Source organism: Mustelus asterias, chromosome 12 (genome assembly GCF_964213995.1).
Source record: "Mustelus asterias chromosome 12, sMusAst1.hap1.1, whole genome shotgun sequence".
Classification (NCBI taxonomy): domain Eukaryota; kingdom Metazoa; phylum Chordata; class Chondrichthyes; order Carcharhiniformes; family Triakidae; genus Mustelus; species Mustelus asterias.
In genome coordinates, this window is record NC_135812.1 from 9239497 (window position 1) to 9264100 (window position 24604).

At 46.0% G+C, this 24604-nt stretch overlaps 2 protein-coding genes across 2 annotated transcripts in view; one reads left to right on the plus strand and one right to left on the minus strand.

The window, feature by feature from the left end:
• Positions 1-24604, plus strand: part of LOC144501864 (multidrug and toxin extrusion protein 1-like) — a 127993-nt gene that overhangs the window by 76688 nt on the left and 26701 nt on the right. The window lies entirely within an intron of this gene.
• The window catches only part of LOC144501834 (multidrug and toxin extrusion protein 1-like), a 57306-nt gene that overhangs the window by 24262 nt on the left and 8440 nt on the right, over positions 1-24604 (minus strand). Inside the window, exons 4-13 of the mRNA XM_078225886.1 lie at positions 20784-20945; positions 17103-17204; positions 15522-15590; positions 11735-11883; positions 10898-10940; positions 7999-8043; positions 5847-5944; positions 5613-5710; positions 5022-5135; positions 2048-2115 (exon numbers count right to left, since the gene is read on the minus strand). Coding sequence (XP_078082012.1) covers positions 2048-2115; positions 5022-5135; positions 5613-5710; positions 5847-5944; positions 7999-8043; positions 10898-10940; positions 11735-11883; positions 15522-15590; positions 17103-17204; positions 20784-20945 — 948 coding nt within the window. The remainder of the gene's footprint in view (positions 1-2047; positions 2116-5021; positions 5136-5612; positions 5711-5846; positions 5945-7998; positions 8044-10897; positions 10941-11734; positions 11884-15521; positions 15591-17102; positions 17205-20783; positions 20946-24604) is intronic.

Consider the following 24604-nt stretch of genomic DNA (forward strand, 5'->3'; position numbering starts at 1 on the left):
GGGTCGGCGATTGGTCTGGGCGGCGGGAGGGGTTAGGCAGGGGGCTATATCTCCGGTTGCGGGCCGCCGCGACTGCAGGGGGGGAGGAGCTGTTTCAGGCTGCCTGCAGTAGCAGGAGCCTGACAGCTCTCTCTTTGTCCGTCAGATCCCTGCTTCTGCTAAGGCGCATGTGCAGCATCAGAGTCCTGCACATGCGCACTCCCTCCCTCTGCAGGCTTTTGGGCAGGTTAAGCCCCTGCAGCAAGCAACAGGCTTGCTGATATTTTTGCAGGCAGAGTGCGTATGGGGGGGCCTGAAAACATGCCCACAAGACGGAACTGAAACTCTCCCAGTTTCAAGTCCGCCCAATACTCAGAAACAAAATGGTAAAATTACCCCCCAAGTTTTTGCTCACATTTTGGAATAACAATTGAAAGATCGTGTTTGAGAATGCTTCTCTAAAGTGCATTGAGAAGACTTATTTTGTTGAAGGCGCTATCTAAATGCGTTATTGTTGTTGGCGTGTGATCCTCATTGAGGAACCAGATAGCCCCTGACAAAATTAGAACCAGATTCCAAGGTGAATCAGCAGCTGGATCACCTGCTGGAAAGCTCGTCCACATCCCATTAACAACCCATCACTGATGCTGGGAACATGCGTTACCATTGCTGTTAAAGCCAGTGGCTCTGTTTCTGTTCTGCAGCTTACCTGCACAGGAGAAGGCAGAGAAGATTGAAGTTTGATGATGATGCCAAGTTAAGAGGGGTTGCAAAATGAGGAAAGGCAAGCAATTGCAGCGGAAAGTAAGCCGTTTAGAATTGTGGGCAGATAGGTGGCAAATGCAGTTTAATGCAGAGAAACATGAGGCCATTCAGCCCATTGAGCCTGCCCCAACACCAATCCTACACAGGTCCTATCACCGTCACTCCACGTATTTACCCTGCTTATCCCTTACACTAAGGGGCAATTTCCCACGGCCAATCCATCCAACCTTCACATCTTTTGACACTAATGGAAAATTTAGCATGGCCAATCCACCTAACCTACACATCTTTGGACAAAAGAGGCAATTTAGCATGGCCAATCCGCCTAACCTGCACATCTTTTACACTAAGGGGCAATTTAGCATGGCCAATCCACCTAACCTGCACATCTTTTACACTAAGGGGCAATTTAGCATGGCCAATCCACCTAACCTACACATCTTTGGACAAAAGAGACAATTTAGAATGGCCAATCCACCTAACCTACACATCTTTTACACTAAGGGGCAATTTAGCATGGCCAATCCACCTAACCTGCACATCTTTTGACACTAAGGGGCAATTTAGCATGGCCAATCCACCTAACCTGCACATCTTTCGGACTGTGGGAGGAAATCGGAGCGCCCGGAGGAAACCCACGCAGACACGGGGAGAACGTGCAGACTCCGCACGGTCACCCAAGACTGGAACCGAACCCGGGTCCCTGGCGCTGTGAAGCAACAGTGCTAACCACCGTGCCACTGCGCTGTGGAGAGGATTATTAGCATGTGGAATACTTTAGTACGAGGAGTGACTGAGGGATGGACCATAGTATCATTTTGAATGGAATCGTGTAACTATTTGAAAAGGAAGAATGTAAAGGCACTGATGGAAGGGGAGACAAATGGAATTGTGGAAGATAGCTCCAGTTGACAAGTTTTATATTGCCTTCTTCTTTGATGAGGTTTTAGTGACTCTTTGAGGGTACAGCTACCACTTAGCAAATAGATCAGTGGTATTACTGAAGGTGCAGTGTGACTGCCTGCTCCCCTGAGTCTGAGATGCACTATAATGGACCAGATTACATCGAACGGAATAGTCCTTCATTGTAAGAGCAGTAAAAAGAAGGGAATGTTTAATCTTCATTTCATACTTTCTCCAGGTGCTAAGTGTGATTTTGCCCACTTCCTGTGTTAAAATTGCTATTCTTTAGTTAAAACATGCCTCAGATATATAAATATTGCATTTCACTTGGACACATCCTTTGGTCATGAAAAGAACTAAACAATTGCAGTCAGTTTCTGTACAGAATCTTCATCCTTACCCTGTATGTTATTCCTAATATGTAGAAAATGATGCCCTGGGCTCCGAGTTCAACTTCATTAACTAACCCTGCGAACAGGAAGGAAATAATCAGTAAATTAAACTGCCCTAAAGCAAACTAACTAACTAACCGCATGTGGCATGGTGGCGCAGTGGTTAGCACTGCTGTCTCACAGCGCCAGGGACTTGGGTTCGATTCACAGTTTGGGTCACTGTCTGTGTGGAGTTTGCACATTCTCCCCGTGTCTGCGTGGGTTTCCTTCGGGTGCTCCGGTTTCCTCTCACATTCTGAAAGACGTGCTGGTCAGGTACATTGACCTGAACAGGCGCCGGAGTGTGGCGACTAGGGGAATTTCACAGTAGCTTCATTGCACTGTTAATGTAAGCCTTGCTTGTGACTAATAAATAAACTTTAAAAAAAAACTTTACTGTTCAGAGAGAAAAAAATACCTTGCGTGGAATTAAGCTTCCCACAGATCGGAAACAAATTTCTTGTGTTTTTGTTTTGGGGAGTGGGTCCAAACCTCTAATTACCCTCCCCCGATTATTGTGTCCAAGAGGGTTGTGGGGGTGGGGGGAGGGGGGCGGTTATCTGCCAGTGTCAATCAGAAACCACTGCCAGGAGTATGTTATGGCACAGAAGGAGGCCACGTGGCCACCTACCTGTGTTGGGGAGGTGGGACGGGGGGGGGTGCATTCTGCCACCCCATTAGGCCTGGTGCAGACCCCATTATGTGGGGAACATTTGGTGAGAGGCCCATGTTAGGGATCAGGTCAGAAACCCCAAAGAATATTATGAAGTTAGCCTAGACTCCAAACTATTTTTAGAATTTGGCATTCGTGTGAGGATAAGATGTTTCACTTGATGTGTGATTCTATTGAGCCATTTGGAAGCTTTTATTAACAATTTAACTTTTATTAACTTTAGCTAACAATACAGTTTAAACATGACAAAAAGAATTAGCATAACTTTTACCAATTGAAATACTTAAACTTGACAATGTACAATTCTTAACTGCTAGCCTATCTCTATTGGTTCCAATTTAAGCAATGCTCCCCATAGGCGTAAACTCCTCTTCACAATCAATTAGCAAGCAACAGGCTTACGTGCTGGCAGGTGGGCTGCTGGTCCTCAAACCCCCAGAACACCTCTGGAATGAAGTACCTACTTTTTAGCAGATACCAATCTACCATCTCCGAAGAGAGAGAGAGAGAGTCGAGCTCTTGCTTCTTGTAGATCCAAGCAAAGATCTGCCTGCTTTTTCTCTGTAAGTTTAGTTCTGCCCATATACATGACTGTCTCTTGTCAATCAACCTAATTAAACCTTTCGCTGAAACCCCAGGGGGCAACCAAAAAAAAACCGCAATAGCTCAATTAAAAAACAACACCCCAATAACAAGGATTGATTATTCTTCTGCATTCTCCGCATGTGGGCTGCCTGGAGCAGACAGATCGGCACTGATTAAACTGAGCTGGCTCTGAACCATCCCCTGTGCAAGAACTATGATATAAATACATTTCTTAAAGGTACAGTAGATAGATATCAGAAGGACATATTTCACACAGAGGGTCGTGGGGGCCTGGAATGTGTTGCCGGGCAAGGTGGTGGAGGCGGACACACTGGGAACGTTTAAGACTTATCTAGACAGCTATATGACCGGAGTGGGAATGGAGGGATACAAAAGAGTGGTCTAGTTTGGACCAGGGAGCGGCGCGGGCTAATTGTTCCTTGTTTCTCGTTTCAAGGCTTCATTCTATGATCATCTTGCTGGTGCCAGTACAGAGCGAGACTGCGGATAGTTGGGAACCTGTCTCGGGGGCAGGGAATTCATATGGTGTTCATGGAAGTGGAAATGACTAGGGTTGGGAAGCATTTTCCGATCAGGGCCATTGTGATCTCCTGGACTCGTTTCGATCGCCTCAGGGGGTCGGAGAGGAATTTCCCAGATTTTTTTTTTCCCCATATTGGCCCTGGGGTTTTTCACTCTGGGTTTTCGCCTCTCCCTGGGGATCACATGGTCTGGAATAGGGGGGTGGGGGTGAGTTAATAGGTTGTAATGAACAAAGCATCGTAGCTGTGAGGGACAGCTCGGTGGATAGGATATTGGTATGTAGATAGGCTGGAAAATTGGGCGGGGATCCTGGATTCAGGATTCAATCCTGGACCGGGGAGCGGCGCGGGCTTGGAGGGCCGAAGGGCCTGTTCCTGTGCTGTATTGTTCTTTGTTCTTTTTGTTCTTAGTATCGTCACACCTAAAATTGGATTTGTGCTGGATGTAAATCGGTTTCTGATCTTCCCGGGTCCAGATGCTGACCAGAATCTCCCAGTGATTGCCTGCCAATGGCCAGGGGGATTGATATGGGAGGAAGGCTGAAGGCAGCCATCCTAAGGAGCAGGCAGCATTTCACCCAGAGAGAGAAGGCGTGGGAGAGGGGATGGGGGTACATGCGCTGCACTGTAAGGTTTAACGTCACAGGTCAGGCAGTGGTTGTCTGGGTTTCTTAGGTGTAAAGGCATGAGAGCCACGAAAACCGTGCGATGTCCAACGCTGAGTATCCACGGTATCTATTAATGTTGCCCTCCTCTGCATCTGGGAGCACTTGTGGCCTCTGATATTCCAGTGAGTCATGCTCATCCAGCCAATTGGCAATCATCATTCTTGATGATGGGCAAGTAACACTGCAATGAAGTTACTGTGAAAATCCCCTAGTCGCCACACTCCGGCGCCGGTTCGGGTAACACTGAGGGAGAATTTAGCACGGCCAATGCACCCTAACCAGCACGTCTTTCGGGACTGTGGGAGGAAACCGGAGCACCCGGAGGAAACCCACGCAGACACGGAGAGAACGTGCAGATTCCGCCCAGATAGTGATCCAAGTCGGGAAGCGAACCCTGGTGCTGTGAGGCAGCAATGCTAACCACTGTGTCACCACCTATGGTGTGTATTTTCAAACACTGAGGATGTTTATTTACCTGCAAATAAAATTCCACTATCATAGGCCCACCATTCGCCACAAAGCATCAGCATGCTAAGAATTGCCAACCGTGTAAAGTGGCCCCACTCCTGCAGGCACTCAGTGGACCATCCTACACAAAGAAAACCAGTGGAGTTACTAACACAGTATAAAGTAGGACGAGAGAAAATCATTCACAACATCCAGGTCAGCTCAACTTTCAAATTGACTCTGGGTTTTGTTGTGATGGATGTAGCAGGGTGTTCTGATTAGCATATCACTGAATTTGCATATCGTTAAATACATCCTCACCACAGGAAGTGATGTGTGGCAACATGTAACAGAGCGGTTGGAGCGATACTCTGATAGCCTGTGTACACAGAGCTCTCCTGCTACTCTGAATATAGTCTGTTCATCAATAAAAAACCCAAACACTTACACCATTCATCAATGTGTGATTGGGAGTTTGTGTTCGAGTTCAGTAACAGAACAGATATATCTCTATCCTTTTGTCATAGACCCCCCCGGAGGGTGTATAGAGAGGGTCCAATTGGATATTGTCCATTTCACATCATTGCCCAGAGTGTAAATGAGCCTCCCTGAAACCTACCTGTCCAGGTTCCAACATACAGCTTTTTCCAGCGGATATATCCAAACAGGAGAATAGCTTGACAGTACTGAGAGGCAACATTGGCAGCAGCCGAACCCCTGGGAAACAAGTTTGCAGATTAAAGGCAGCTTCAAATAAAGTCTGGATCATCGTTCAGGCAAAGATTCATTTACCAGAACCCGGATTCAAATATAGATTTGATATTTAACATTTTGAAACTTGTTTCTTACTTACGGCACTCCCAGGTTCAGCACAAAGAGCAAGAGATAATTGATGACAGCATTGAGGATGTTGGCGATGAAACCAGTGAGAATCTGAGGCATGATGATCCCCTGAGGTGGGAACAAAACAATGAAGTCATTCCTGAAATTACCCTTCAAGACTTAATAGAGGTGTATAAAATTATGAAAGGCATAGATAGGGTGAACGGTGGGAAGCTTTTCCCCAGGTCGGTGGTGACGTTCACGAGGGGTCATAGGTTCAAGGTGAAGGGGGGGAGGTTTAACACAGATATCAGACGGACATATTTTACACAGAGGGTGGTGGGGGCCTGGAATGCGCTGCCAGGCAAGGTGGTGGAGGCGGACACACTGGGAACGTTTAAGACTTATCTAGACAGCCATATGAACGGAGTGGGAATGGAGGGATACAAAAGAATGGTCTAGTTTGGACCAGGGAGCGGCGCGGGCTTGGAGGGCCGAAGGGCCTGTTCCTGTGCTGTATTGTTCTTTGTTCTTAATAGAAAACAGGTTCTTTTTAATTCATTCATGGAATGTGCCATCACTGGCTCGGCCAACGTTCATTGCCCATTCATAATTGCCCTTGAGAGGGTGGTGGTGAGCTGCCTTTCTGAACCGCTGCAGTCCATGAGGTGTAGGTACTCCCATGGTGCTGTTGGGAAAACTGTGATAGGGAACCAATAGGGAAACCACTGTGCATCACCATCTGTAACCAAAGGTAAACTCAAACTGAAAAGGAGTCCCAGGATTGTCACCCAGTGACAAGTGAAGGAACGGTAATATAATTCCAAGTCAGGATGGTGAGTGGCTTGGAGAGAAACTTCCTGGTGATGATGTTCCCAGGTATCTGCTGTTCCTGTCCTTCCAGACGGTAGTGGCCGTGGATTTGGAAGTTGCTGCCTAAGGAGTGTTGGTGAGTTCCTGCCATGAATCTTGTAGATAGTACACATAGCTGCACTGTGCACCTGTAGTGGAGGGTGTAAGTGTTTGAGATTGGGGTGCCAATCAAGCTGCCTGCTTTGTCTTGGATGGTGTCAAGCTTCTTGGGTGTTGTTGGAGCTGCACTCATCCAGGGAAGTGGAGAATATTCCATCACACTCCTGATTTGTCCCTTTTTTAAATTCACTTGTGGGACATGGGCGTCGCTGGCTGGCCAGCATTTATTGCCCATCCCTAGTTGCCCTTGAGAAGGTGGTGGTGAGCTGCCTTCTTGGGACTCTTCAGTCCATGTGCTGACCCACAAGGCCCTTAGGGAGGGAATTCCAGGATTTTGACCCAGCGACTGTAAAGGAACGGTGATATATTTCCAAGTCAGGATGGTGAGTGGCTTGGAGGGGAACTTGCAGGTGGTGGTGTTCCCATTTATCTGCTGCCCTTGTCCTTCTAGATGGAAGTGGTTGTGAGTTTGGAAGGTGCTGTCTAAGGATCTTTGGTGAGTTGCTGCAGTACATCTTGTAGATGGTACACACTGCTGCTACTGAGCGTCGGTAGTGGAGGGAGTGAATGTTTGTAGATGTGGTGCCAATCAAGTGGGGCTGCTTTGTCCTGGATGGTGTCGAGCTTCTTGAGTGTTGTTGGAGCTGCACCCATCCAGGCAAGTGGGGAGCATTCCATCACACTCCTGACTTGTGCCTTAGAGATGGTGGACAGGCTCTGGGGAGTCAGGAGGTGGGTTACTCGCCGCAGGATTCCTAGCCTCTGATGATCGACAGGCTTTCTGGTCCGGATGTATTCTGTATCAGTGTGAAACCATGCTGGCAGGATGGTCGATTGGATGGCGTGGGAGGGAATTTCCCTCATGTGTCCATTTGATTCCCGGCAATGAGAAACAAGCAGCTTCCTGACGGTTTCTCTCAGGAATGGCGGCTGCAAGTTCCCGCTGTCATTCCACACTGTCAGAACGTTTCAGCTCCTGATGCAGCGTCTGTCCCTCGCACCCCATAAACCCCACTGCTGGATGGACCCCAAATTCCCAGACTCTGATTGCAGCTCCCTTGTCCAAATTCATCCCTGAGATAGTATCAATTTTCTCCCCTTGTCTGATTGGTCATCAAAATAACCAATAACGTGAAACTAACAGCGCACAACTCTATCCCACTGCAATAATTATCGAATTTCATTCACATCCCAACATTCAGTAATTTTACCTGACTCTGAAGGTATCTGATCTCTAAGTCATAAAGAAACACTGCCTAAGAAAGAATATTGAAAATAATTAGCAGCAGACAGTGTATCGATCACTATTGAAATAGAAAAGAAAGTTACATTCAGCCAGTGCCGTGTTGGGGTTCTGTTCCATCTGAGTGCAGAGTATTCACACACACCCTGTATGGTCAAAGCTGGAACTGCCTCGGATATCATAGAGTCATAGAGGTTTACAGCATGGAAACAGGCCCTTCGGCCCAACTTGTCCATGCTGCCCCTTTTTAAAAAACCCCTAAGCTAATCCCAATTGCCCGCATTTGGCCCATATCCCTCGATACCCATCTTACCCAAGTAACTGTCTAAATGCTATCTAAAAGACAAAATTGCACCCACCTCTACTACTACCTCTGGTAGCTTGTTCCAGACACTCACCACTCTCTGTGTGAAAAATATTGCTCCTCTGGACACTTTTGTATCTCTCCCCTCTCACCTTAAACCTATGCCCTCTGGTTTTAGACTCCCCTACCCTTGGGAAAAGATATTGACTATCTGGCTGATCTGTGCCCCTCATTATTTTATAAACCTCTATAAGATCACTCCTCAGCCTCCTACGCTCCAGAGAAAAAAGTCCCAGTCTATCCAGCCTCTCCTTATAACTCAAACCACCAACTCCCAGTAGCATCCTAGTAAATATTTTCTGCACTCTTTCTAGATTAATTACATCCTTTCTATAATAGGGTGACCAGAACTGTACACAGTATTCTAAGTGTGGCCTTACCAATGTCTTGTAGAACTTCAACAAGACGTCCCAACTCCTGTATTCAATGTTCTGACCGATGAAACCAAGCATGTCGAATGCCTTCTTCACCATTCTGTCCACCTGTGACTCCACTTTCAAGGAGCTATGAACCTGTACTCCTAGATCTCTTTGTTCTGGAACTCCCCCCAACACCCTGCCATTAACTGAGTATGTGAAACGTACAAATATGGCATTAGCCTGCTCACCATCGCTCAGTTCATAGCCCTCTGACAGCAGAGTCAGAAGAATGTGGGTTCAAGTCTCACTGCAGAGAAATCTGCTCTGACACTCAGACTGTCTGACTAAGGACCGTGCTGGTGAAAGAAAATAGACCTGAAATGTTCACTCAGATTTTCTCTCCACAGATACTGCCTGACTTGCTGAACATTTCCAGCTTTTTCTGTTTGTATTTCAATTTCCAGCAGCTGTATTTGAGAGGACATGGTGGCGTAAGGTTATTGTCACTGGACTAATAATCTCACGGGATCCAGGATAAGGTAGCCAAATGGATATAAAATTGGCTTGATGACAGATGCCGGAGGGTGGTTGTAGAGGGTTGTTTTTCAAACTGGAGGCCTGAGGCCAGCGGTGTGCCTCAGGGATCAGTGCTGGGTACTTATTTGTCATTCATATTAATGATTTGTATGAGAATTTAGGAGGCATGGTTAGTAAGCTTGCAGATGACACCAAGATTGGTGGCATAGTGGACAGTTCAGAAAGTTATTTAGGATTGCAATGGAATCTTGGTCAATTGGGCCAGTGGACTGACGAATGGCAGATGAAGTTTAATTTAGATAAATGCGAGGTGATGCATTTCGGTTGATCAAACCAAGGCAGGGCTTATTCAGTTAATGGTAGGGTGTTGGGGAGAGTTACAGAACAAAGAGATCTGGGGGTACATGTTCATAGCTCCTTGAAAGTGGAGTGACAGTTGGACAGAGTGGTGAAGAAGGCATTCAGCATGCTTGGTTTCATTGGTCAGAACATTGAATACAGGAGTTGGGATGTCTTGTTAAAGTTGTACAAGACATTGGTAAGGCCACACTTGGAATACTGTGTACAGTTCTGGTCACCCTATTATACAAAGAATATTATTAAACTAGAAAGAGTGCAGCAAAGATTTACTAGGATGCGACCTGGACTTGATGGTTTGAGTTACAAGGAGAGGCTGGATAGGCTGGGATGTTTTTTCTCTGGAGTGAAGGAGACTTAGAGGTGATCTTAAAGAGGTTTTCAAAATAATGAGGGGCATAGATCAGCTAGACAGTCAATATCTTTTCCCAAAGGTAGGGGAGTCTAAAACTAGAGGGCACAGGTTTAAGGTGAGAGGGGAGAGATACAAAAGGGTCCAGAGGATCAATTTTTTCACACAGAGGGTGATGAGTGTCTGGAACAAGCTGCCAGAGGTAGTACTAGAGGCGGGTACAATTTTGTCTTTTAAGAAGTGTTTAGACAGTTACATGGGTAAGATGGGTATAGAGGGATATGGGCCAAATGCGGGCAATTGTGACGAGCTTAGGGGTTTAAAAAAAAAGGGCGGCATGGACAAGTTGGGCTTAAGGGCCTGTTTCCATACTGTAAACCTCTATGATTCTCTGACTCTAATCCATGGAATCTGGGTAAAAATATTCTGGGGACCCGGGTTCGAATCCCACCATGGCGGATGGTGAACTTTAAGTTGAATAAAATCCGGGATTAAAATTCTAATGATTGTCATAAAAGCCCATGAGGTTCATCAATGCCTTTCAGGAAAGGCAGTCTGTTGTCGTACATGTAACTCCAGACCCACAGAAATCTGGATGATTCTAAAAGAAATGCCCTCTGAAATGGCCTCACAAGCCACTCAGCTGAAGAGCAATTGCGGATGGGCAATAAATGCTGGTCCAGCCAGCGACACCCACATCCGATGAACAAATGAATAAAATGTAAGTTGCTGTTGTGTCATCCTGATATCTGTAGCTTAATAAATGATGAAATTGGCCAGTCAGTCACATTGTGAATTTGCTGACTGGAATCTTTGGCCCTTTCGGTCAGAACAACGTTTGTATAATCAACGACTGTGTGTGTGTTTGGATTAGAATTACCCATAATGAATTACTCACAGGAAGGCCAGGAATAAACATCTCCACATAGAGTTGTGCCAACCTGTAAGAAAAGTGGATGGTAACAATAGAGAAACCACTGAGCATCACCATCTGTAACCAAAGATAAACCCAAGCTGAGGTAAGTCATTCAGCGCAGCCAAGCGCCACCATACGGTGCCATGGCAACGAAGGTAGGAAGTTAGGCCTGGCACAGACTGGAGCCACAGCCGGATTTCTGTACCAGGCACAATAAAACCAGGAAATCAGTGAATCCAGTGACGGTCACTCCAGGAAATTCTGATGTTTTACTAACATTTGACCTGTTCATACGTTCCTCCGTTCAGACAGTGGAAACAATTCAATCAGGGCCTTCAAAGGGGAATTGGATAATTAAATGAGAAATAATTACAGGGATATTTAGATGGAGCAGGAGAGGGACTAACTGGATTGCTGTCTGACAGAGCCAGTTAGACTCGATGGGCTGAATTCCATCCTTCTGTCCTCTACTGTCCCCGATCTACTTCCGAGAAGGAAAGAAAAATTTGAAATTTTCCAATCCTAGTATAAATCGTTAAGGCAGGCAGCAGTAAAACGAACACACACTTCCATTGGATCGCTGGACCACATTGCTTCTTTCACTCAAATACCATTCCCTTTATTTCATTGTTCTTGGGTGGGCATGGCTAGGCTGGCATTTATTGCCCACCCCCCATAATTGCCTTTGAGTGGGTGGTTAAGAGTCGCCTTACTGAATTGCTGCATCCATGTGGTCTAGGTGCACTCACTGTGCTGTTAGGGAGGGAGTTCCAGGATTTTCCAGCTACAAAGATAATCAAATGTCAATGAAACACTCACTTGGCCACTGCAGGAGACTGTTTGCAAGCCAATAAAATGTGCTCGATGTTTATGAAGAGCGCCCAGCAGGGGAAGCAGGCTATCATGAGAATGAGAATCCCTCTTTGGAGAATTACTCCAATTCGCTTCAAGTTCTTGCTGCCGTACGTCTGAAAAATCAGAATAAAAGTTAAAGTGAATTGGATCAATATTGCATGTTACATTTACTGTGTAAATTCGCTGCTGAGTTTCCTCTGTTACAAAAGCGATGGCATTTCAAAAGTTTTTCATTGTTGGCAAAGTGGTTTTGAATGTGGTGAGGTTGTGAACATCTCTACACCAAATGTAGGGCGCAACCTTCCCAAAACGTCTCTAAGGACACGATCTCACAACCTCTTCCCACCTGACTTTCGGTGAGGTGAGGTGGTAAGATAGGGCGGGAGGTTAAAAAGGAGAAAGGCGCCCGGTTTTTCGCCTCCCCCGATCATACCGGTCCTACTTTGTCGGCGAAATCAGCTTGGCGCCCGATTTAAATATTAATGACATTCTTAGCATGCAATTCACCACTCCGGGACGCTATCCTCCGAGCTCACTGACCTTACCCACCTCACTGGTCAAGGTTCTTCCTGGCGGGAATCCAAGCTGGTCTCCACATTCTCAACTCTTAAGCCGCGCATTCATCTGCACTATTCTATTTCCGTGCTTGCTGGCACGTGGCACTGGGAGTAATCCAGAGATTACAATCCAAGTCAAGAAATTCCATTACATCGATACATAGAATCACACAGTGCAGAAGGAGGCTATTCAGCCCATCGAGTCCTACCCAGGCCCTATCCCCATAACCCATGCATCTACCCTCGCTAGTCCCCCTGACACTAAGGGGGATTTTCAAGTTTGCTGATGACACCACCGTTGTGGGTCAGATCTCAAACAATGATGAGATGGAAAGAGATGGAGAATCTGGTGAGCTGTTGCGATGACAATAATTTCTCCCTCTGTGTCAACAAAACGAGGGAGATAGTCATCGACTTCAGGAAGCGTAGTGGAGGGCATGCCCCTATCCTCATCAATGGGGGCGATGTAGAAATGGTTGAGAGCTTCAGGTTTTTAGGTGTCCAGCTCACCAACATCCTGTCTTGGTCCCTCCATGCGGAAGCTATAGCTAAGAAAGTCCACCAATGCCTCTACTTTCTCAAGCGACTGAGGAAATTTGGCATGTCAGCTACGACTCTCACCAACTTCTACAGATGCATCATAGAAAGCATTCTTTCTGGTTTATCACAGCTTGGTATAGCTCCTGCTCTGTCTAAGACTACAAAAGACTGCAAAGGGTTGTGAATGAAGCTCAGTCCATCATGCAAACCCCATCCATTGACACTGTCTATACTTCCCGCCAGCTCGGAAAAGCTGCCAGTATAATCAAGGACCCCAAGCAGCCTGGACATAGTCTTTTCCATTTTCTTCCATCAGGAAAAAAAAATACAAAAGTCTGAGGTCACATACCAACCAAGTCAAAAACAGCTTCTTACTTGCTGCTATCAGACTCTTGAATGGGCCTACCTCGCACTAAGTTGATCTTTCTCTACACCCTAGCTATGACTAACACTACATTCTGCACACTCTCCTTTCCTTCCCTATGTACAGTATGCTTTGTCTGTATAGCGCACAAGAAACAATACTTCTCACTGTACACCAATGGATAGATAACTGGTTAACAACACCAGGTTAAAGTCCAACAGGTTTATTTGGTAGCAAAAGCCACTAGCTTTTGGAACAGCTAGTGGCTTTTGCTACCAAATAAACCTGTTGGACTTTAACCTGGTGTTGTTAGACTTCTTACTGTGTTTACCCCAGTCCAACGCCGGCATCTCCACATCATAGATAACTGGTTGGCAGAGAGAACACAAAGAGTAGGAATTAATGGGTGCTTTTCAAATTGGCAGGCAGTAACTAGTGGGGTGCCACAGGGATCGGTGCTGGAACCCCAGCTATTCATAATATATATTAATGATTTGGATGAGGGAACAAAATGTAACATCTCAAAGTTTGCCGATGATACCAAGTTGGGTGGGAGGGTGAACTGTGACGAGGATGCAGAGATCCTTCAGAATGATCTGGACAGATTGGGTGAGTGGGCAAATCAATGGCGATGCAGTATAATTTGGATAAATGTGAGGTTATTCACTTTGGAAGCAAAAACAAGAAGGCAGATTACTTTGACAAACGGTCATCGGGACTCGAAATGTCAACACTGTTCTCTCCTTACAGATGCTGCCAGATTTGCTCAGATTTTCTATCTTAAGGCAGATTACTACCTGAATGACTGTAAATTGGGGGAGGGGAGTGTGCAGTGGGACCTGGGTGTCCTTGTGCACCAGTCGCTGAAGGTAAGCATGCAGGTGCAGCAGGCGGTAAAGAAGGCAAATGGTATGTTGGCCTTCATTGCGAGAGGTTTCGAGTACAGGAGCAGGGACGTGTTGTTGCAATTATACAGGGCCTTGGTGAGGCCACACCTAGAGTATTGTGTGCAGTTTTAGTCTCCTTTTCTGAGGAAGGATGTTCTTGCTCTCGAGGGAGTGCAGCGAAGGTTTACCAGGCTGATTCCGGGGACGGCGGGACTGATGTATGAGGAGAGAATGACGAGGTTAGGATTGTTTTTGCTGGAGTTCAGACGAATGAGGGGGGATCTCATGGAGACTTATAAAATTCTAACAGGACTAGACAGGGTAGATGCAGGGAGGATATTTGATGGTGGGGGAGTCCAGATCCAGGGGTCACAGTCTGAGGATTCGGGGTAGACCATTTAGGACGGAGGTGAGGAGACATTTCTTCACCCAAAGAGTGGTGAGTCTGTGGAATTCATTACCACAGGAAGCAGTTGATGCCAAAACATTGAATGTATTCAAGAGGCGGCTGGATATAGCACTTGGGGCGAATGGGATCAAAGGTTATGGGGAGAAAGCAGGATTAGGCTATTGAGTTGGATGATCAGCCATCGTGATGAATGGCAGAACAGGCTCGAAGGGCCAAATGGCCTCCTCCTGCTCCTATCTTCGATGTTTCTATGGTTCTATGTAATGCATGTGACAACAATAAATCAAATCAAATCAAATTTCTTTTCTCACATTTATTCCAAGTTACAAAAAATGAATGGTTAAGAATCGGCATTCCGAGTTTCTCTTCTGGGATTTGGGATTCCCTTGCATTGAACATCAGGGGGGTTCATAACATCTTTAACTCAAAATGAAATGAAGAGTTCCAGATGAACACCTAATGTTGGGGACATGCCCATGTAATCTGGTTCTACTGGGAGAGGAAAGCAAACAGAAACCCATTGAAATGTGACAACATTTGACCGGGAAGAAGCAACAAAAGGAAACAAAATCAGAGGGGTAGGGTCAGAGGGAATAAAAATGCATACTAATGATCTGTAAGATTCAGACTAAAACCAGACAAGTGCTGTCGGAATGCTACACTTCAGGTGTGATCTTACTACCCGTTCACACCACACTCCCACTGCAGCGAAGACGGAGAATTTGGCGGCAAGCCAAGTCTCCGTTGATTGCAGCGGGATGGGAAAATCCTGCTGGCGTGAACGGTCAGAAAATTCCAGCCTTCATCTCTCGTGCCGGAACCAACACTCCGCCATTTTTTGGTTGGATTCTGATTCAGGTTAAAGTAGAATTGACAAGAAGTGAATTTTTGGGGGTGAACTTGTTCATTTGGGGTCCATTCGATAAATTTCTTTCTTTTGGTTTATGGATCCGGGTGGGGAGCGTAATAACAATCAGGAGTTAGCTACACTTACCTGAGATATCAGAGTGTCACAGGTTCCAGACAACCCCATACCTATGGCCATACCCGCTCCAGTTATTACCTGTCCAAAAGAAATAAGGAAAAGGAACAATTAGCAAAACCAACATGAATGCAAGTCAGGCAAAAGTAACGCAAGATTGGATCTATTTTACGTGTAAATTGTGATTTTATTTTTGTTTTTTGCTCTTCATTCTTTCCCTTTTCTTCTTCCCTCAGCTTGCAATTCTTCACAATCTCTTGTTTGATCCCGACTCAATTCCCTATGTTTCTGACAGGCGCACAATCTGCCACCCTCACTAAACCTGGGCTTATTCAAAACTCTCCTGCCTGTATCTGAGCTCCCCCAAACTGCTTTATGCCCTTCATCACTTTGATCTACATTGGCTCCCAATCTATTCTCTGCATCAAATTTAGGATTCTGATCCTTCTGTTCAATTTCTTCCAGGGCCTTGCCATTCCCCATCTTTCTTTCAGTCCTACCCGCCTCCAAGAGCTCTGTGTTCCTCCAATTCTGTCTTGTGGTGCATTCCCCACTTCCATTACCCAACACTGGGGGATGTGCCTTCAGCTGCCTGGACCCTATCCCTTAGAATTGGCTTCCTAAACCTCTCTGCCTTGCCACCTCTCTCTCCTTCTTTTGAGATTTGCCTTGAAATCTACCTCCTTTATCAAACTTTTGGTCACCGACCCTAATGTCTCCTTCTTTGGCACATTGTCCAGTGTTTTTCACTCTTATTAGACTTCTGTAAAGCTTCTGGTAATGGTTACTACGTTAATATGTTACATAAATGTCAGCTGTTGTTGGTGTTGATACGGTCCAATGGGCTTCAGCGGTCCACGAATAACTTGCACAAGTGACCAGTCCTCATGGGTGTGAGCCAAGTGACCGCCAGAGGATTATCGGCCCATGAAGAGCATTGAGACTGAGCCCAATCTCATTCCCACTGAATGTCCACACCCATCGGTCTTCTAGGATGGTTCATTGACAATGCTGGAATCCCTAGAAGATGTTCTTTAGCCTAGAGCCTCTGAGGAGGCTCATAGAACCTTACAGTGAAGAAGGAGGCCATTCGGCCCATCGAGTCTGCACTGACCACAATCCCACCCAGGCCCTATCCCCATAACCCCATGAATTTACCCTAGCTAGTCCCCCTGATACCAAGGGACAACTTAGCATGGCAAATCCACCTAACCCGCACATCTTTGGACTGTGGGAGGAAACCGGAGCACCCGGAGGAAACCCACGCAGACACTGGGAGAATGTGCAAACTCCACACAGACAGTGACCCGAGGCCAGGATTGAACCCGGGTCCCTGGCGCTGTGAGGCAGCAATGCTAACCACTGTGCCACCGTGCCACCCCACGTTGTGCCGTCTATGACTGGGAGGGTTGTGTTCTAGTTGCCCTTCCATTGAGAGCAGCAGGTGAAGCCCAGGCTTTGTTACAAGGAGCGGTTCACCAGCTGATAAAAGGCATTTAGCTTGAAACTGATAGGGAGCGATGTAATTCTGTCACTATTTCATACCGGATACATTATGATGAATAAATGTGCACATTCTGAACACAAACTCACCATTGCGGCAAGACTAACAGCGTCCAATTCAACTTTTCCTAAATGTCCACAGAACACAGTGCTGACAAAACTTATTAGAAATATCATCAGCTGTGACAGGAACTGTGAAAGGAAAATGGGAGATAAATAATAGTCACTGGCCACTGCATTTTAATCAACACCATTTATTTCTATAAAATATCGATGAATTTAACCCAGAATTTTTTTGAGATGAAACAAAATTGTCTCCCTTTCCTTCTCAAAGTGAGATACAATTTTCAAATAATTTTATTGAGTTTCCACAATTGTGAAGGGAAGCGGAAAAGTTGATCCAGAGAAATTATTCACTGATGAAGGATTCAAAATTCAGAAAGCACAAACTAGAAATAATGGTTTTTGTTACAATAAAATTAAATCATGGAATCAGAGAATCCCTACAGTGCAGTGGAGGCCATTCGGTCCATCGAGTCTGGGCCAACTCTCTTACAGAGCTATCATACATAGACCCCCTCCTGTGCCCTATCCCCATAACCCCACACATTTCCCATGTGTAATCCCTCTAACCTGCACATCTTGGGACACTAAGGGACAATTTATCATGGCCAATCCAGCTCACCTGCACATCTTTGGACTGTGGGAGGAAACCGGAGCACCTGGAGGAAACCAGTTGAGCCGAAGGGCCTGTTTCTGTGTTGTATTGCTCTAGGACTCTATGACTTGACCCAGACCAGAGTTGTAGGTCCTGAGGTGAAGACGGCTTGACTGTAAGGCACTAGCTTGGCCCTTACCTTTCATAGAATACTTACTGTGCAGAAGAGGCCATTCGGCCCATCGAGTCTTTACCCAGGCCCTCTCCCCCACCTATCAGTGTAACCCCACAGATTTACCATGGCTAATCCATTCAACCTCATGTCTTGGTACACTAAGGGGCAATTTAGCATGGCCAATCCACTTAACCTGCACAACATAGGAGTATGGGAGGAAATTGGAGCACCCAGAGGAAACCCACACAGACACAGGGAGAACGTGCAAACTCCACACAGACAGTGACCCAAGCTGGGAATCGAACCCGGGTCCCTGGCGCTGTGAGGCAGCCGTGCTAACCACTGTGCCACCATGCCGGCCGTACTTGGATGTTGTGGAATAAGGTAACAGGAAAGATTGCGTGAAAGGAATTTTCTAAAAGGGTATAAATGGGAATCAGAACAGGAATTTTATAAATAGGCTCAGTGAAGGTGATTTAATAAAGTGATGAATTGAAGGGGATTATCTAAATGTGTGCAGTGAAAAGAAAGGTGAAAATGGTTCATTTGAATGAGATGATATAAATGGGTTGAGGAGACAGCTAGCTATGTTTCTGCAGAGAGTAGTGTGTGAAGGATACAGAATGATAGAATCATAGAAGTTACAGCATGGGAGGAAGCCATTCGGTCAATAGAGTCCCTGTTCAATCTCTAAAGGGGCAATTCACCGAGATTCACTCTCCAACCTCCATTGCCCAGCAGATTCTTCCTTTTCATTTAATAATCCAACTCCTAACAAAGAACAAAGAACAATACAGCACAGGAACAGGCCATTCGGCCCTCCAAGCCCGTGCCGCTCCCTGGTCCAAACTAGACCATTCTTTTGTATCCCTCCAATCCCACTCCGTTTATGTGGCTGTCTAGATAAGTCTTAAACGTTTCCAGTGTGTCCGCCTCCACCACCTTGCCTGGCAGCGCATTCCAGGCCCCCACCACCCTCTGTGTAAAATATGTCCTTCTGGTATCTGTGTTAAACCTCCCCCCCTTCACCTTGAACCTATGACCCCTCGTGAACGTCACCACCGACCTGGGGAAAAGCTTCCCACCGTCCACCCTGTCTATGCCTTTCATAATTTTATACACCTCTATTAAGTCTCCCCTCATCCTCCGTCTTTCCAAGGAGAACAACCCCAGTTTACCCAATCTCTCCTCATAACTAAGCCCCTCCATACCAGGCAACATCCTGGTAAACCTCCTCTGTACTCTCTCCAAAGCCTCCACGTCCTTCTGGTAGTGTGGCGATCAGAACTGGATGCAGTATTCCAAATGCGGCCGAACCAACGTTCTATACATCTGCAACATCAGACCCCAGCTTTTATACTCTATGCCCCGTCCTATAAAGACAAGCATGCTAAATGCCTTCTTCACCACCTTCTCCACCTGTGACGTCACCTTCAAGGATCTGTGGACTTGCACACCCAGGTCCCTCTGCATATCTACACCCTTTATGGTTCTGCCATTTATCGTATAGCTCCTCCCTACATTATTTCTACCAAAATGCATCACTTCGCATTTATCAGGATTGAACTCCATCTGCCATTTCTTTGCCCAAATTTCCAGCCTATCTATATCCTTCTGTAGCTTCTGACAATGCTCCTCACTATCTGCAAGTCCTGCCAATTTTGTGTCATCCGCAAACTTACTGATCACCCCAGTTACACCTTCTTCCAGATCGTTTATATAAATCACAAACAGCAGAAGTCCCAATACAGAGCCCTGCGGAACACCACTAGTCACAAGCCTCCAGCCGGAAAAAGACCCTTCCACTACCATCCTCTGTCTTCTGTGACCAAGCCAGTTCTCCACCCATCTAGCCACCTCCCCCTTTATCCCATTGGATCCAACCTTTTTCACCAGCCTACCATGAGGGACTTTGTCAAACGCTTTACTAAAGTCCATATAGACGACATCCACGGCCCTTCCCTCATCAATCATTCTGGTCACTTCTTGAAAAAACTCCACCAGGTTAGTGAGGCATGACCTCCCTCTCACAAAACCATGCTGACTATCGTTAATGAGTTTATTCCTTTCTAAATGCGCATACATCCTATCTCTAAGAATCTTCTCCAACAACTTCCCCACCACGGACGTCAAGCTCACCGGCCTATAATTACCCGGGTTATCCTTCCTACCCTTCTTAAATAACGGGACCACATTAGCTATCCTCCAATCCTCTGGGACCTCACCTGCGTCCAGTGACGAGACAAAGATTTGCGTCAGAGGCCCAGCGATTTCATCTCTCATCTCCCTGAGCAGCCTTGGATAGATTCCATCAGGCCCTGGGGATTTGTCAGTCTTTATATTCTCTAACAAACCTAACACCTCCTCCCTTGTAATGGAGATTTTCTCCAACGGTTCAACACTCCCCTCCGAGACACTCCCAGTCAACACATCCCTCTCCTTTGTGAATACCGACGCAAAGTATTCATTTAGGATCTCCCCTACTTCTTTGGGCTCCAAGCATAATTCCCCACTTTTGTCCCTGAGAGGTCCGATTTTTTTCCCTGACAACCCTTTTGTTCCTAACGTATGAATAAAATGCCTTGGGATTCTCCTTAATCCTGTCTGCCAAGGACATCTCGTGACCCTGGATTCCTCATTTGAACCAGCCTCCACCGCACTCTCAGGCAGTGCCTCCCAGACACTAACCACTCGCTGAGCCAGAAACCTCCTCATGTCCCCATTGCTTCTTCTGCCAACTTCCTGAAATCTGTGTCCTCTGGTTCAGATCCATATGGGAAGGGTGTCTCCCCATCTACTCTGTCCAGGCTCTTCATAATATTGAATTCATCTCTGAAATCTTCTCTCAACCTTCGTTTCTCCAAGGAAAACAGTCCCAGTTTCTCCCATTTATCTACATATCTGAATATGATGGGATATTCAGTGGGTGTAAACTCACCACTGGCCCAGCCAGTTTGGAAATACATTTCGCTTCCTGCCAGAAGTTGGTGGGTTTGAGTCTCCTTATTTTCCTCAGGAACAGGTTCCCGCAGGTTCCGGGGGTCTGGGCTACATTGTTGGAGCTTAACTGCGTTGAATTCTCCATTTCTCCAATCCTTCGCTGCAAAGGGAAAATAAGCCAGTTATTTTGTTCGTCTCCTCTGGATATGTCCTCCCCCACTCCCCTGTCCCACTAATCATCCCAAACATGTTACTCCTCTCCCCTGGGTTCCACTGCCTCCCCTCATGATGCAACATACGGTTACAAGCTTAAACCTGTTTCCGCACCTACACTCCTGGTCACGATCAATGTTTAAGAATTGTTCTCTTAGAGCTCAGAGTTCCACCGTCAACACTGAGGGATCAATGTGTTTGTGGGATTGCTATAATTAATTAATTGGTATAATTAATCGCACTTTAGCCAGCAGAGAATGAGATGAGAGACGTGTTTTCCAAGACTGTCACAAAATAAAGTAAAACCTGCATTGAAATAGCACCTTTCACAGCCTCAGAACATCTCCGAGTGCTTTACAGCCAATGAAACACTTTTGAAGAGTCATCACATTAGTGATGTAGAAAACTCAGCAACCAAAAAGTAAAAGTTAGTCAAGTTTATTTATTAGTCACAAGTAAGGCTTACATTAACACTGCAATGAAGTTACTGTGAAATTCCTCTAGTCACCACACGCCGGCGCCTGTTCGGGTCAATGCACCTAACCAGCACGTCTTTTGGATTTTGGGAGGAAACCAGAGCATCTGGAGGAAACCCACGCAGACACGGGGAGAACGTGCAGACTCCAAAACAGACAGTGACAGGGAATTGAACCCGGGTCCCTGGGGCTGTGAGGCAGCAGTGCTAACCCACTGTGCCACCATGCCGCCACTTCATACAATTCATACAGAGCGAGCTCCCACAATCAGCAATGCGAGAATGGGTCAGGCGGTGTGTCTGATGTATTGGTTGTGGGATAAATATTAGCCACAACACTGGGAGAAATTCCCTACTCTTGAGTGAAGATTGCTGTGGGATCTTTCACATTGATCCATGAGCCACAAATGCTGTCCTTACAGGGACACCCGCACCCTTTAAACCACTGCGGGGCAGATGTGTCAGCATCTCATCCAAAAGGCAGCACTTTCAACACTTCAGCACCACCTCGGGACTGCACTGGACAGCGAGCCTGGATTATGTGCTCAAATTTCTCACCCGGGGACTTGCCCCATTGACCCTCTGTGTAAAGTACGTGAGTGATTCACAATGACCAGAGGCTGACCCCTTGATGTGAACATTAAGGTACAAAGTATGACAAATAATTACCTGCAATGAGTCTGATGTGGTTATCAGCAAATATAGAGGGAGAGAAAGATGAGACAGAGAATGGTCGAGGATTTGGAGACCAGTCATCTCAGTCCCAGGGAGTTACTACAAGAGTTAGAACATAGAACATTACAGCGCAGTACAGGCCCTTCGGCCCTCGATGTTGCGCCGACCAGTGGAACCAATCTAAAGCCCCTCTAATCTACACTATTCCAATATCATCCATATGTTTATCCAATAACCATTTGAATGCTCTTAATGTTGACGAGTCCACTACTGCTGCAGGCAGGGCATTCCACGCCCTTACTACTCTCTGAGTAAAGAACCTACCTCTAAAATCTGTCCTATATCTCTCACCCCCTCAATTTAAAGCTATGTCCCCTCGTGCTAGCCATCACCATCCGAGGAAAAAGGCTCTCATTATCCACCCTATCTAATCCTCTGATCATCTTGGGTAGTGTCCTCGGACCAAACATCTCCAGTTGATTCATCAATGATTTTCCCTCCGTGGTAAGGTCAGATATTGTAATGCTCACGGAAAGTTGTTGACGAGTGGTCTAGACCATTCCGGGCTCCTCAGATACTGAAGCAGTTCCGATCCATCAGCAGGAAGACATTAACACTATTCAGATTGGGCCTGATAAGTAATGTCCATGTCATTCAAATGGCCATCTCCAACTGCAGAGCATCTAAACATCTCCACATTGAAGTTCAATGATATTATCATTGCTGATTTCTCCATGAACAACATCCTTAGGTTACCATCGACCAGATATTTAACTAGACAAGGCATATAAACACCATGCAGCTCAGATGCTGAAAAACCTGTGGCAAATAACTCACCTCTAACTCCCCAAAGCCTGTCCACCGTCTACAAGGCACAAGTCAGGAGTGTGGTGGAATAATCTCCTCTTTCCTGGATGAGTGCCGCTCCAACAACACTCAGGAAGCTCGACACAATCAAGACAATGCAGTCCTCTTGATTGACACCCTGTCCAGCACCCGTGCACTGTGGCAGCAGTGTGTACAAATGTGAGGTAATGCGTTTTGGAAGGTCCAATGCATGTAGGAATTATACAGTAAATGGTAGAACCCTTAGGAGTATTGACAGGCAGAGAGATCTGGGAGTATATGTCCACCGATCACCACAGGTCCTCTTTCCTGGATGAGTACCACCAAAGTGGCACCGCAGGTGGATAAGGTAGTCAAGAAGGCATATGGCATGCTTGCCTTCATTGGTCAGGGCATTGAGTTAAAAAATTCACAGGTCATGCTGCAGCTTTGTTAGGCCTCATTCGGAATATTGTGTACAATTCTGGTCGCCACACTACCAGAAGGATGTGGATGCTTTGGACAAGCTACAGAAGAGGTTTACTAGGATGTTGCCTGGACTGGAAGGTATTAGTTATGAGGAGAATTTTGATAAACTCAGTTTGTTCTCACTGGGACGGCAGAGGTTGAGGGGGTGACCTGATAGAGGTTTACAAGATTATGAGGGGCATGGACAGAGTGGATGGTCAGATGCTCTTTCCTAGGGTAGAAAAGTTAGGTACTCGGGGACCTAGGATTAAGGTGTGTGGGGAAAAGTTTAGAGGAGATGTGCGAGGCAAGTTATTTACACAGAGGGTGGTGAATGTCTGGAACGCGCTGCCCGGGGAGGTGGTGGGAGCAGGTACGATAGCGGCATTTAAGGGGCAGCTAGACAAATACATGAATAGGATGGGAATGGAAGGATACGGACTCTGTAAGTGCATACGGTTTTAGCACATGACCCTCCTAAATCTGGATTTAAATTTTATTCCACTGCCCCATCTTCCCCATTGATATAGCCTTGTCATGTGAATACCCTTGGAACTAAAAATGGTTTAATAATGACAAAACTGAACAAGGTGCGATATGATAATGTTCCTCATGAATTTGTAACAGCTGTATCAGGTTTCACTCAAATTCATTTACCAGATTGGGGTGTCCCTCTCATCTTAGGGAATTTTATTTGTATCTAACACAGAGGTTGTTAAATCAACATGTAACAAATGAGGAACAGAACTGATCTGGTAGTTTAAAGGGTCACCAGAGGAGGGAGGGAGTTAATTAATGATTTAGCAACAGCCGACAGTGCAGGAGTACCCACGGTTAACATCTTGATTTGGTGAATCCAGATCTTAAACTTCAGACGTTAATCTGGCAGGACAAGTGAGTAATGGCTGAAGGGAATAACAACTACCAGGATACAGCACCAGAATCTTTGCTTCTGCAACATGCTAATGAACATATGGTAATGGCGTTAGAAGGGCCTGCTAAAATAATTCATCAGGATGTTAAAGACAAGCCAATTAATGATGGGAAACAGCAGAATAGAACCTTATGTAGTGTTTATGGCAATGGGATGTTAGAGCAACTGAGAGAGAATTTAGAACAGGCGAGTCAGGGGAAGGTTCCTTCCTGGATTTGTAATGAAATAT